The sequence below is a fragment of the Salarias fasciatus genome, chromosome 6 (assembly GCF_902148845.1).
Source record: "Salarias fasciatus chromosome 6, fSalaFa1.1, whole genome shotgun sequence".
NCBI lineage: Eukaryota > Metazoa > Chordata > Actinopteri > Blenniiformes > Blenniidae > Salarias > Salarias fasciatus.
The window spans coordinates 37,341,185-37,355,360 of NC_043750.1; the positions used below are offsets into that span (position 1 = coordinate 37,341,185).

Genomic DNA, 14,176 nt, shown 5'->3' on the forward strand with positions numbered 1-14,176 from the left:
GTCGGGTCAGCCTGGCACTCGCAGGATCTATTAACTGCCTCTAACACAATCAACCAGCGAGGATACGGCCACGTGAAACGTGCCGCCTTATCTTCGGCTCGGCCAGAAACAAACGAGCTGTTGCCAGCCAACTGCAAACAGAGTGGAGCCTGTTTCCAGACAACAAACCCACCCCCACAGGCCAGATATCACATTTTGTACCGTTTCCTTTACTCAGCCTTTAATGAACTAAACACACGGTGGAAACATGCTCTTGTTTGATAGTGCCCATCGAGAGGGGTGGTGTGATTAAAACGTATTAACAGGATTACCAGGCAGCTGCCATATGGTTCACTGAAATCAGGATGGCACAGGTATTAATGCTGCTTATGGATCAACTTTACAGAATCTAATCAACACTTAATCGTGATGTTGGAGGCTTTAGTTCAGTAAACTCTCCTTACTGAACCCCAAACACACAAGATGGATGTTGATCTGCTTTAGAAACACACATCTCTGACTTTTTGAGGTACTGAAATGTGCAGGTCTCTTGCAGATGTGCACTTTAAGTCCCTCCACACACACTGATGAGAATATGAAGTAATAAAGAATTTTTTGTGATTTTAGGAGTTTGAATGTGTCCCACCTGTAATACCTCCAAACAAACGTCTGACTTTTTGGGACATTAAATTCTACAAGTTTCTGGCAGATGTGCACTTCAGGCTCCCCCACACATTGATTAAAAATATGAACTCTTAATTGCAAGGGTTTTTGAGTATAATTACAGGATTTTGGAGGCGTCCCCCCAGATATCCTCATGTAAACATTAAATTAATGCTGAGTTGCTTTGGAAACACCTGTTTGATTTAATGACACAGAAATGCAATTTTTCTGCATATGTGCACTCTAAGTCCCTCCACACACAGTGATGAGAGTATGAAGTATTTAGGGAGATTGTATTTTGGGTCTCATTGCATGAGGTTGGAGTAAACCCTCCTCTAAACACACACCTCTCACTTTAGGACACAGAAATGTGCAGGTTTCTTGCAGATGTGCACTTCAGATTCCCCCCACACATTGTTGAGAATACAAAGTGTTTCAGGAGAGTGTTTTTGGGGTGTGGGTGCATTAGTTTGTTAGTGTCCCCCCTGTAAACCCTCCTTTAAACACACCTCCCTCCTCCTCCTCCTCCTCCTCCTGCAGACCTCCTCCTTAAGGCCACTTCGCCAGATGGTGCAGTCTTTCTTTTGTTTACCCACCTAACCTTAGCTACGCGGCTATGGAGAGAGCATCACCGCTGGACTCATTCAAGTAAGTCTTCATTAAAATGGTTCAAACGTGTTTTTTAAAAACATGTAGGGAAATAAAAAACCAGCTCCCACCTCAGATTTAACTACTTTTTTACAACTCAGACCTCCTCCAGCCAGCTGTTGTCTCATACGTGCAGAGCGCAGCTTGATAACACACATCCGTTCACTCCGCTTCAAATAAAACGCATTTATCGTCAAAAGTGAACTTTTATTGGTTTGTGGTTTAACTATTTTCTGTATTTATTTCGGATTTCTCAATCAAACTTTGGCTAATTTGTCCGGATAACTGTTCACGGTCTGATTGACAGCCGGGAGCGCCAATGACAGGAGCGTAAGAGTCTGTGTACAGCGCCGTTGCCATGGTTACGCGCCGACATTCCACAGATCTGGAAGCGGAGGGGGCGGGACTAGGGTTTAAGCACGGGTGGATGCACTTCTGAGGGACAAGTAACGGCAAGAGAGAAAAAAAAACACCTTTTTAAAGTTAACTTAAGTGAACTGACAAGAAAACACGCATGTTTCCCTGTGAAAGTAACAAAGTGTGTTTTTCCCCCTCTGTCCTGACACCGCTGTCCGAGAGGGGCTAACGCTGCTAGCATGGCTCAGCTAACTCAACTACCGAGTCAGCTAAAGTAAAAAAGTCGCAGAGAGCTCTTTAATTTCTTGCATGAAAATCAAAGATAATGCGGCGTAAGAGGTCAGACATGAGTAGAAAGCTGGTCCTCTGGCGGGTGAAGTAGGCAGGACTTGTTCACCTGTCAGATCTGCCCTGCAGCTACCTGCTCAGGTGTGTCACCATTAACCTCCTCCCCTCAACACAACAACAAAGGTTCCGAACCTTATTCTTGAAGGGCCCAAATTTTTGAAATACAATACGGGTTGTTTGGTCGACTGATGCTGCTTCGGCTTGCACAGTTTCAATGTTTCATCAGCCAGTTTTTCACATCAAATCATGAATTCAGCCCCAATTTTATGTAGTTTATGTGATGAAAAATGTCTTTAGTTTTGCAGAACCAAATAATTCTACCGTAAATTACTGCAATCTTGTCATATTGCCAATTTTTAGATCTTCTGGTGCAAAATACAGTAAAAGGTTGGGCCAGTCTGTTTGGGGATTACTGGTATAGACTACAACACTGCATCATCCTCACCTTTAATCTATGAGCAAGAAATGTGATAGGAACTGAAGTCAAACAGGGTGAACTGAGGAAAACTCTCCTGATTTGCTTGCTTTCTGTGCTTCAGGTGACCTGCCCGGAGGTGAGGGTCACACCAGGATGGGATGGCTCGCGAGGCCGTGCCAAAACTGAGGCCAGCTTCTCATCCCTCCGCTGCATTTGGAGCCGATGCTCATTTTTCCATTGCGGCGTGACAGCGGGGCTCCTGGAGGAAGACAGACCCTGGACGTGGCGTGTTTTCATGCCTGAGGATTTACGATGACTGCAAAGTGAAATATAAATCAGCTTTTGTTCATGTGTCCATCTGAAGCAGATAAACACTTACACAGCATTTACTTTTAACTGAAAGAAAACGACAAAAGACGCCTGTCTGGGAGGTCGACGGACGTCTGTTTCAACCTGTTCAACAGCATAGATGCCAGTCAGTGAACAGCAGAGATCATGGGCCTGCGGCTCAGGAGACAGAGATACCTGCAGGAAGGTAGAGAGAGAGACAGAGGTCAGAGAGGGAAAGCACAGACTACAGGAGAGAGAAGACGCAACGTTCATGACATGCAGAAGTGTCACATGAATGCAGTTGGAGCAGAGGAGAGGTGCTCAGAGCTTTAAGGCAGATCCCACAACATTAAGCTATGGCACAGATTCATCTGCAGCAGCCTCGGCTAGAATTAAACCTGATTTGAAAGGAAGTTTGAGGAGAGAAGGTGTCCAACGCTTTGAAGCTGGGGGTTGCTTCAAGCTGATATCTGAAAGCTCTGCCTCCTGCAAATACAAGTGACTGAGTCAATGGACCAGAGAAAGTTTCCTGGAGCGATGTCCAGGCAGATGGATGCATCATCTAAAAGGCGCTCCGGTGGTGGCGGAGGTGGTGGAGGTGGGATGAACTTCCCTCCTCCGCCGCCTCCCTCCTCTTTCAGCCAGCAGGGCCGGATTCGGGCGGTGGAGGTGGCCAGAGGGCGGACGGGCTACGGCTTCACGCTGTCAGGCCAGAGCCCCTGTGTCCTGAGCTGCATCCTGAAGGGGAGTCCGGCGGACTACGTGGGGCTGCGCTCCGGGGACTACATCCTCTCCGTCAACGACATCAACGTCTCCAAGGCGTCGCACGAGGACGTGGTCAAGCTGATCGGACGCTGCTCCGGCGTCTTGAAGCTCGTCATCGCCGAGGGGGAGCGGCACAGGCGGCACCACCACCACCACCAGCGGGCGGCGGGCGGCCGCCACCACAGCAGCAGCGCCGCGGCGGCGTCTTACCTGGACTCCTGCTCCAGTGACGACGAGCTGGACGGTTTCTATGACAACAGCGTCAACAACAACAACAACAGCCGGTCGGCCTGCGGAGGCCGCGCAGGCTGGTACAAACCCAAGCTGGACTCCAAGCAGCTGGGCATCAACCGGGCGGAGAAGGTGGTGGCAGAGCTGCAGTCTGGAGGAATCTTCAACATGATCTTTGAGAACTCCAGCCACTCCTCCAGCAGCTCGGACAAGGACAGACCCGGGGCCAGCTCCTCCTCCAAGCCCCGCCCGCTCTCCGACCCCGAGTTCCCTCCGTACCGCTCCTCCTCGCGGTCCCAGAGCAACCCCAACCTGCTCTCCGAAGAGGAGATGGCTCAAGTTCTCAACGACGACTCGGTCTTCCTGGAGCCCGACTTCCGGCATCTCCACCTGCACCATCACGAGGAGCAGGATGTGGACGTAGGGGACGGGGGCGACCTGGGCCTGGAGCCCGCCGAAGGGATCCTCAACGTGGGAATGATCGTCGGGTACCTGGGGTCCATCGAACTGGCCTCCACAGGGACGAACCTGGAGAGCGACAGTATCCAAGCCATCCGAGGGAGCATGAGGCGCCTCCGGGCCGAGCAGAAGATTCATTCATTGGTTCTCATGAAGGTGGGACTCACTTTGTTACTTGTCTCACCTGTGGGCAGTTTCTTTCATTCTTTTTGTAGTTTTTGCTTGAATCTTAATTTCAGCTACCGCTAAGTTCCTAAACATCTAAGATTTGATCATTCAGGAAACTCACTCAAGAAGTTTTAATATGATCAATTTAACACTGTATTTCACATCTTATAATTAAAAAAAAGAAAGATTTGATATTGATCATTAGATGCTGTAGCCTCTAAATCTTGTGTCGTGCAAGAACTGTTTCCATCAGAATGGAGATGTATTCTGCACCATTATTAACTTATAGCAGTTCATTTTAAAGGCAACAAAGCTTTAAATGACTTCATACACTTGCCTTCCTCAGGTCATGCACGACAGCGTGCGGCTGTGCAGCGACAGAGGTCAGGTCCTCGCCACCTACCCCGCAGAGAAGCTGGCTTTCAGTGCGTGTTGCCCCGACGACCGGCGCTTCTTCGGCCTGGTCACCATGCAGGCCACCGACGACCACGACCACTTCTTCAACGGACGGGACGACGAGGGCGGCTTGAGGACTTCCTGCCACGTCTTCATCGTGGACCCGGAGCTTTGTCTCCATCAGGTAACAACACAGAAAAGAGTGAAGTGCGATTGGCTCAAGATGTAATTGGACTGTTTGTGGATGTTTTCTACCAGAAAAGTAAGTTGATAAAAGATGAACTGACGGAGACTGCTCTTCGCTCAGGTCCACCTCGGAGTGGCCATGAGGTTTGGCTTCGAATGCACTCCTGATCCGGACACCGGGGGCTGCCTGGAGTTCCCCCCCAGCTCTCAGCCTCTGCTCCAGTTCGTCTCCGTCCTCTACCGGGACATGGGGGACAACATCGAGGGCGTCCGGGCCCGGGCCTTCCACGACCCGGACAACGACGCCCAGCAGAACCACAGCACCAGCAGCAACAGCGACAGCGGCATCGGGAACTTCCTCCCGGAGGAGAAGAGCAACAGGGTGCTTCTGGTCGACCTCGGGGGGCCGCCCAATCACAACCACAGCTCCGGGCCGCGCCTGTGGGACAGCCCCCCTCCGTCTCAGCAGGCCTGGAGCCCCACCCTGGGAGCAGCGGCAGCCGCCGCTCTCCCGCCTCCGCCCCCTCCCCCCCCCATGCTGAGAAACGGCCACTACCGCCACGACCCGCACCTGGCGGACCTCCCCCACCCCCTCCCCCTGGCTCACCCCGACGTCCCCGGCAGGCACTCCCGAGGCGTCCACCCACACCACTACTCCCCGGGCAAGCTGGGAGGAGCCGCGGGGGGAGGAGACAGGAGGGTGGGCGGGGGAGGCGCGGGGGCGGAGCCGCAGCGCTGGCTGCCAGTCCATGTGCTGCGAGACTGGCGGCAGCAGCACCACCACAGCCACCTGCAGGGCCTGAGCAGCGACCAGGAGTCCTACGCCGAGTCCACCGACGGCTGGTCGTCCGCCAACTGCAGCACCCTGCCGCCACCCATGAGCAAGATCCCGGCCGACCGCTACAGGGCTCCGCTGGCCCCCGGGGACCACCTGCCTCCGCCCGGGGGGAGCCAGCCGCCCCCTCCCTCGCACCCTCACACCCACCGGCTGGCCGTCCACAAGGATGAGTGGGCCAAGAAGCTGTTCGGCTCCGGAGAACGGGAGCGCGGCGGAGCGGAGAAGAAGCGAGGAGGCAACGCCAAGGACGCCGAGAAAAAGGTACGACTTTGAATCAAGTTAGTAAAGTCGAGTTCTTCCATCTGGAGCTGGTAATTCCAACAGTAGAGCATTCACCGACGTGCCGTGCCAGCGTGTGTTTTGTGGGAGAGCCGTGTTAAAAGTGACCGGGAGATGAGAAGCCGGGCCGTCTGCAGCATCCCCCATCACACATCCCTGCTGTGGAAATTTACCCCGAGCCCAGTGTGTCCAAGTCCAGTTTATTGAGGCCATAAATCCATCGGCGCTCATCCCTGCGCTCTCGTTTGCACTCTCGCCCTCTCTTTCCCGAGGCCTCGCCGGCGTGGAGCGTGAACTTTTTCACTCTGCACATAAAACCTTCCTCACTCGGTGAGAATGAGCGTAAGCCACGCGCGGCCCACCCGACACCCTCGTAGCGCGGTGAATTAATGTCAGCGTGCCAGTTGGCTCCCTGCGCCCGGCCAGTGCAAGTGGATTGATAAGTTATTTATCCTCACGACTCCAGTATCAGATCATGTATTATGCATGGAGGCAGATATCTGCCTTCATCTGAAAACCACCTGTTTCCCTTAAAGGGAACAGCACCGTGGTTCAGGGGCTTTTCAGAAGTAGAAATGAAGTATATTCTAGTTTTGCCTTACATAATTTAAACCCTTCTGTTTATTTTTTAGGTCATTTTGTCCCAATTTGTAAAGATAATCTGTCTTAACTTTGGCTTTCTTTGATGTAATGGCCTAAAAATGACATGGATGGTTTTATTTTGTGCCACTACTGTAAGTTTTATTGAAATGTGTGGGATCTGTTGTCGATTTCACCATTTAAAACACCAGATGAGAGTATTTATCTTTAAAAAGTGCTGTCAGCGCTACAACTTGAGCTATTTCAGTCTGATCATCCATCATAACCCAGAGTAAAAACTAAATAATCTCAGCTTTTTTTCAGTAAAATCAGGCCTTTTTTTTTTTTATTATTAATAAATGTGAAACCAGTGACAGAAGGAAAGGTTAAACAAATCAGAGATTTTTTTGTTTTTTCTCCTGGCAGCTTTTAGAAAACAGAAAGTAGGAGATGCAGACAAAGACAGACAGATAAATCCAGCCGGGCTGGATTCCTTCTGCTGTAGCCCGTGGACGGTGTGAGTGTAGGAAGCAGGAGCAGCATCAGTCTGTGTGCCGGAGGCTCCGCGGGGTCGACGGCTCGGGGACGCTCGGCTCGGGGACAATGGCAGGAAGTGTTTCCAGGGCCGGCGGCAGGAAGCTGGACGCTGCTCCCCTCAACATTTTGTGGGACTGGAGACTCGCGGTGAGCCTTTTGCGTTCTTTCAGGCTTTCAGAATAATAACTTGTTGAAGATCCGGAGGCGTCCTCCCCTCGTCCCTCTCGCTGGCTGACACACGGTGGCACTGTTTCACCACCTAAACCTCCCTCCGCTCCCTCCGCTCCCACACGCTGGCTGTCCGTGGGAGGTAATTTCAGCTTTTCAGGTTCTTAAAAAAAAAAGCCCGACGTCAGCTGTGACAGATGTTTTGACGGGCAAAAGTTGAAGCCTCCTCGAGACGGGGAGAAAATCTGAGAGAAAAAAGTGTGAAAATGTGGCGAACGTGCAGAAATGAGCGGTTGCACGCTGATGGAAGTGGCACCGGCATCATCGTGATGCTGCGGCTCTGACTGGAGATGGAGCGCTGATTGCTCGCTGGGTGACAGTTTCTGGTCACGATGTCCAAGTGTCAGAAGCCTCTGCTTCTCTGTGTGTGTGTGTGTGTGTGTGGGAGTGTGTGTGAGAGTGAATAAAAGACTTACTGTTCAAACACTTGGAGCAATAAGTTAAAAATAGTTGAGTAACCTCTCTCAGTGCATTCAGTTTGTTTATGACTACAAAAAAAATCAAAGTTTCAAAGTGTACATTATACTTGTTATTATTATTTTCCAGTCTCATATTGTGTGTATGTGTTTGATGTATGGTTTTACGTTGTGTGTGTGAGAGAGAGAGACGGCGAGACGAGATCAGCTGCACAGATAAGAGTTTTCCTCTGAAATTTCACATTTTTCTCAGAAAAAACAAAAAAAAAAAAAAAACTGAAAAAGAAGCGGCCCTCGTCCAGCCACACCCAGAACAACCGCAGCACCGCTGAGGGACGTCGACTCTTTATCGTTTCCTCCGCAACTCAAACCTCGGCCTTTCTTAAAAAAAAAACAAACAAACAAAAAAAAACCCTCATGTTTTGTTCAGGCTTCATTTGCATTAGTTTAAAAGCGACTGATGAGAGCGCCTGTGTGCACACATGTAATCAAGTCCTCAGATCTGCATTATCTGACACACACACACACACACACACACACACACACACCCACACACATCCACACACACACACACACACACACACACAGATGCTGGCTTGACTCAGTATCCAGGCAACACCAGTGGTCATGGCCTGATGAAATGCGGAGACGATCAGCCTTTACCAGCCGCTCACATCCAACTGGTGTGAAACCTGCCAGCGCTGATTAATTGCTCATTAGCCGAGCGGGGCTGGTGTGTGTTTGCTTTCCCCTACAGTAGCAGAAGATTAGCCCGGTGCCATCTGCGAGAGGGGCAGAAAGGAGACATTTCGGTTGTTCTGTGACGATGAAAAGACAACAGGGGCTAATTGTGAACACATCAAAGCGGCTCTGGTCCCGTCCGGCTCTGGGTTTACTCTGGTTACCTCATCTGTTAATGACCGCGGACCATAAAGTTAAATGACCCCCGTCTTCATTTTCTCCTGTTCAGGCAGCGATTTATGGCTTCGTGTAAAAGTTACATAGTTGAAAGGATAGATTTCCGCTTCAGTAGATCTTCACTGGTCAGAAACAGTCTTAAACTCTTATCGGACAAGCGACTGTAAACGGTAACATTTCTACAGAAAGATGCAGGTTTTTATTTATCAAACTAAGAAGATAGACGGCACTGATCATGATGAACCCTTTTGACACCACATTTGATGATATGGAATAAAATTAATTCACTGCATCCAAGAAATCATATTTATTGATCAAATGATACATTATAATAAAGAACAATGTGATGTATATTGATCAGACAATAGTACGTTGGTAAACAAACATGTTTAGTAGAGGAAAAAGCTGCACTCGTACTGGTCTTTCCTCAGTTTACACTACTGTAGAATAACCTTAGTTGTTAACTGATTGAAAAAAAAAATCTGTGTTTTTATTGGTTTGACCAAAATATACTTTTATATATTATCAGTTGAAAAAAGAGAGAACTGGAAGTGAGGAGGATCTCACTTCTATGTGTTAAAAGTGAACATGATCCCAATTTAACTGGGAATTTCTCATTGGGGCAGTGGGAAGGAAGAGTGTAACTGAAAGTAGTTCTATTCTATTCTATTCTATTTTTATATTCAATATATGCCTTCTCAAAATAAATTGAAACAACATGTATATACAATTAGTGGCACAAATGGTGAAGAGTGCTTTATTAATGCTTTATTATACTTAAAATAATCTCTTAATTAATAAGTGATAGAGAAATGCCCTGAAAACCTGTAACGGTGCCATATTTCCCAATGGGATAATGTGATCAGTAAATCCTCATGAGGATGCTAGTTTAATAAATGAAGTGAGAAATTCACCTTAGATTGATTGATGAGTAATTTTAACTTAATTCATGAGTATTTGAATATTTTCTTTGATTTAGAGGCATTTTCAAGATATGCCAAGTGAGGGTTTTTTAAATGAAATTAATTTTTTATATATTTCTTTTTTATTTTTATCATGATTTTAAATGGACACTTCCATTAAATCTTCCAATTTTCACGCTGAATTGGTTTAGTTTTTGCTTGAGCTTTGAGTCCGTCCAGACTCCCATCGTGGGTGGAATGGCCCAGCGAGCTGCGGCGGCTCTGCAGCGTCCCTCCGCTCGTCTGCTCTGTCGTCACTGCGGGCTCGACTGAAGCACGATGTGGCGCTTCGGGCTAAATCACAGGACCGCACATGCTTGCGTCTGACATGCGGAATTTAACGTTTAGGTGAAAAAGGGGGAAAGCCGTCTTCGGCAGACAGAAGAAACAGCTGCACACGCACGGCGTCTTCTCTCCGTTTGCACTGTTTTCACAGTCTCATTAGGTCTTCAGCTTCGGTTTATATAAATAAATGTCATATTAGTAATCTAATTATTAATAACGGATGAACCTGAGACCCTGACAAGCAGCTGGTACACTAACAGCTGAGTCAACAATAGACGTGCAATAAAATAATACATCCAATCCTCCCAGATAACAAGATTGGCTTTTATGATAAATGTGGCTGTCCCTGAACTTTTGATGAAATAACAGCAGCTGCATTGTGGAGACTGAATGCAAACGATTTCATTACATTTTTGACAATCATTCACATTACTTACAGAGCATTCATCAAATTATTAGAAAATACAAGGTTTCTACACTGATTTAAAGACTAAACTCTTCATGAATACACATATTTTCACTTTTAGGGTTCTAAAAAATATTGTAACTAATTTAAGTCGGGTACGTTTACGTGAGGCTGCCGTGGCGACGGGTTGAAGATGAGGAGAAGTTAACGGAGTTTGTAAAAACATGCAAGTTTTTAGGACGTTTCACTGTATTTTGCAGCTGAATTTTCCATTAAAATTGCTTTATGTTGAGATCGTTGTAATTTTCTGCAGTAATTGTTTGAATTTACAGAATATTTTCATCTCATGTGCTCTGCTTTAAAGCAATCAATCAATCAATCAAATTTTATTTCTAAAGCGCCTTCCAACTGCCAAACGGAGCACAAGGCGCTTAACAGAGTAAAACAAAATAAATAAGTAAAAACACTTTAAGACACAAAGTACTAAAAGGGGCTAAACATCAAACGCTAAATGAAAAAGGTGCGTTTTCAGATGACATTTAAAAACATTAAGTGCAGTGATAGACTTTAAATCCAGAGGAAGAGAGTTCCAGAGCTTCGGGCCAAGAACAGCAAAAGAGCGGTCACCAAACTTTCTATATCTCGCCCTGGGGACAACCAAGGAGGTGTGGCTTGACGAGCGTAGAGTCCTGGCAGGTTGATAAATTTGCAACAGCTCTGAGATGTAAGGGGGGGCATACCCATTAGTAGCCATAAACACAAACACCAGAATCTTGTACTGGACTCGGAACCGCACTGGAAGCCAGTGGAGAGCTTGAAGGACCGGAGTAATGTGAGAGTATTTTGAGGAGTTGGAGATGAGACGAGCTGCTGCGTTCTGAACCAACTGAAGTTTATGGAGGAGTGAGAGATTCAGTCCAGCATAAAGGGCGTTACAATAGTCAAGTCTTGAGCTGATGAGAGCATGAGCGGCCTTCTCTAAATCTGCCCGAGACAAGAATGGCTTAACTCTGCTCAGAAGCCTTAGTTGGAAAAAGCCCGCCCTCACAACAGAACTGATTTGCTTTTCAAAGTTAAGTTCATTGTCAAAAATCACACCCAGATTCCTCACAGCAGAAGCAAATTGTGGGGTGGATGAACCAAAATCTGGGGAACTGTGGGTTGGGTCAGAACTGAAGTGGATATATTCAGTCTTTTCCCCATTCAAATGAAGGAAATTCTGTGACAACCACTGTTTGATGGTGTGGAGACAGTTATTGAGGGGATCTAACGCAGAGCGATCATTATAGATAACTGGAAGATAAATCTGGAGATCGTCTGCATAAAAGTGAAATTGGATGTTGTGACTGGAGATAAGTCGACCAAGTGGTAGCATATATAATGAAAACAGAATGGGACCAAGAATAGAGCCTTGAGGCACTCCAGACGAGAGAGGAGCAGCAGAAGACGCAAACTCATTTATATGTACCGTGAAGGATCTGTTTGAGAGATAGGAGGAAAACCACTTGAGAACCGCACCCTGCAGGCCTACAGTGTGTTGAAGTCTGGAAATGAGGATGGAATGATCCACGGTATCAAAGGCAGCGGTAAGATCTAATAACACCAAGACAACAGAACTTCTGTTGTCTAGAGCTGTCAATATATCATTATGGACCCTCAACAACGCAGACTCGGTGCTATGTCTCGACCTGAAGCCTGATTGAAATTTGTCCGCAAAGTAAAGCCTCTCAGTGTGTTTGTGGCCTGTGAACCGTTGAACTCCCCTGATCAAACCCTTTCCTCTTTTCTTCATATCCGCTCTCTTTTTACATCCCGTCTCTCTTCTGAAGCATTTTTCCAAACTTTTACCATTTTATCAGTGTGTTTGAGAAACACACCTCATTCATTACTCTGATTCTGATTTACGTTTTTCCTGTGAACTTCAGCGTATTTTCCCACGCCTCAGTGCAGTAATTTAATTACTTTCAGTTTCAAACAGCATACCGGACGTTTACAATGGAGGTTATGAGCTTGGGGTGATTTACAGCCAGTTTTTTAAAGACGCCATTGTCTAAAAGCGAGTCTCTTTGACTGTGTGTGTGGGACGTCAGGAAGCTTCATGTCTGATGATCTGAGGCGGTGTGTCGGCTTATAGTGGGTCAGCGTCTCCTTTTATTGTTGCGTTCATTCACTTTGCTGTGTTTTTTGTGATTTGGGGATGGAGTGGACATTGATTTATTGTTTTTTCCTCTGCGACTAATAATACAGCTAATACAGTATAAGAAATCAAAATACAGCAACACAATGACAGCTCTTTTTTCAAGATGTGTTGCAAGATGTGAAGAATAAAGCCTGATGAAGATACTAGGTTGATAGATGAAGGCAGAGCTGCCCTCCGGTCGACGCTCTGCCGTCTGTGGACTGAAGCCTCTGGGGGATTTCATCTAAACAAAGAACTTCATCAGTCAGTTTAAACACACGCTTGACTGAGAAACAGTAAAAAAAAATGGACATTTTCTCTTCCAGAACATAAAAAGTTGAATTCACGATACATCTGGTTGATATGGCTATCAGTCATTGGTTCTTGTTACCTAGTTACTGTTACAGTTATGTGTGTTTTGGTTTTTTTTGTTAATCAATACAGTGAAGTGACTTGACTGTTTGGTGTATAAATGAAGCTGAAGGTCCTCTTGTGGACTGATCATGTTCTCTCCTCCGGCCTCAGGGTGGACGCTTCCGCGGTCTGACCATGGGATTCCCCCCTCTGGGCCAGCGCTCTGCGGCCCGCCGCTCCTTCGGACGCTCCAAACGCCTGAGCCTGGCGCGCTCCCTGGACGACCTGGAGGTAAGGGCCATGCGCGTCCTCGCGCCGGCGCTCCGGCTCAGCCCTGACCGCTGCGCCGCTGTCACATTGGAGCCACACGTGCAGCAACCATCTCTAATAATAGCAGCTCACGCTCACCATACATCCTCACATGACGCTTCAGACCCTCCGCTCTCATCACCGTGGCAACATACAGACAGATCCGTCTTATAGAAGGCAACAAATTGCATTCCTCCTCCTTGTGGACAAGGATCAAGACGACTGCACACTTCGGAGAATTAGAAAACTACTTCTTAACTGCGTCCTACTCGCTGCGTGCTGGGTGGCTACAGCGCTGCAGGAATTCCGCTTTTGTTCCTGCTTTAGCTGCGAGAAATGACCCAGTCTGCAGTCATTTGAGAAACATGAGTTTTGTTGAACAGTATGCCTATTTAGTCCCGGTTTCAGCTCTAAATAAAGTCTGAGGTGACGGCAGCTGCTCCTCTTCATTTGTATTCATTATTTAATATACAGCATTGCATTTGCAGTAACAGTTACGTAATTGTTGATAATCAAGTAGATTTGGTGGAGACGTGGCGTGCAGGAGAACCAGTAGATCCAGTAATCTTCATGTGTTTTGCGCCGCTGGATGTGTCTCGTGTGTAAATACGGCAGGACTGTAGTAACGTCCAGCCGTCTCCAGCACAATTCATAACCATAGCCGGGATTTGACAGATAAAGATCAGAGGAAAGCTAAATGGTTTCCGCCGTTTAGTGATGTCTAGGGCAGCCCGGGAGGAGATAAGCAAATAACTGCTGCTTCTGTAGTGATCTTGTTTTCTCATATACATTTTTGGCATTTTTTTTCCCTCGTTGGTTGGCACGGAGGAGAGCAACAGGAAGCTCGGGGAAGGAGGAGCCTGCAGGAAAAGTTGAACCCCAAACTGTGAGGGAAACCTTTAATGAATCCCGTCCCTCAGAATCAGCTTTTGTGTTTG

The 14,176-nt window shown here is 47.4% G+C and overlaps 1 protein-coding gene across 3 annotated transcripts in view; it reads left to right on the forward strand.

Annotated features, from left to right (window-relative positions):
- Positions 1 to 1,219: 1,219 nt before the first annotated feature.
- LOC115390941 (regulator of G-protein signaling 12-like) overlaps positions 1,220 to 14,176 on the forward strand; it is a 44,133-nt gene continuing 31,176 nt past the window's right edge. For all 3 annotated transcript variants that reach the window (XM_030094994.1, XM_030094995.1, XM_030094996.1), the window contains exons 1-5: positions 1,220 to 1,290; positions 2,535 to 4,354; positions 4,713 to 4,946; positions 5,070 to 6,047; positions 13,101 to 13,220. In XM_030094994.1, coding sequence (XP_029950854.1) covers positions 3,254 to 4,354; positions 4,713 to 4,946; positions 5,070 to 6,047; positions 13,101 to 13,220 — 2,433 coding nt within the window. In that variant the 5' untranslated portion in view covers positions 1,220 to 1,290; positions 2,535 to 3,253. The remainder of the gene's footprint in view (positions 1,291 to 2,534; positions 4,355 to 4,712; positions 4,947 to 5,069; positions 6,048 to 13,100; positions 13,221 to 14,176) is intronic.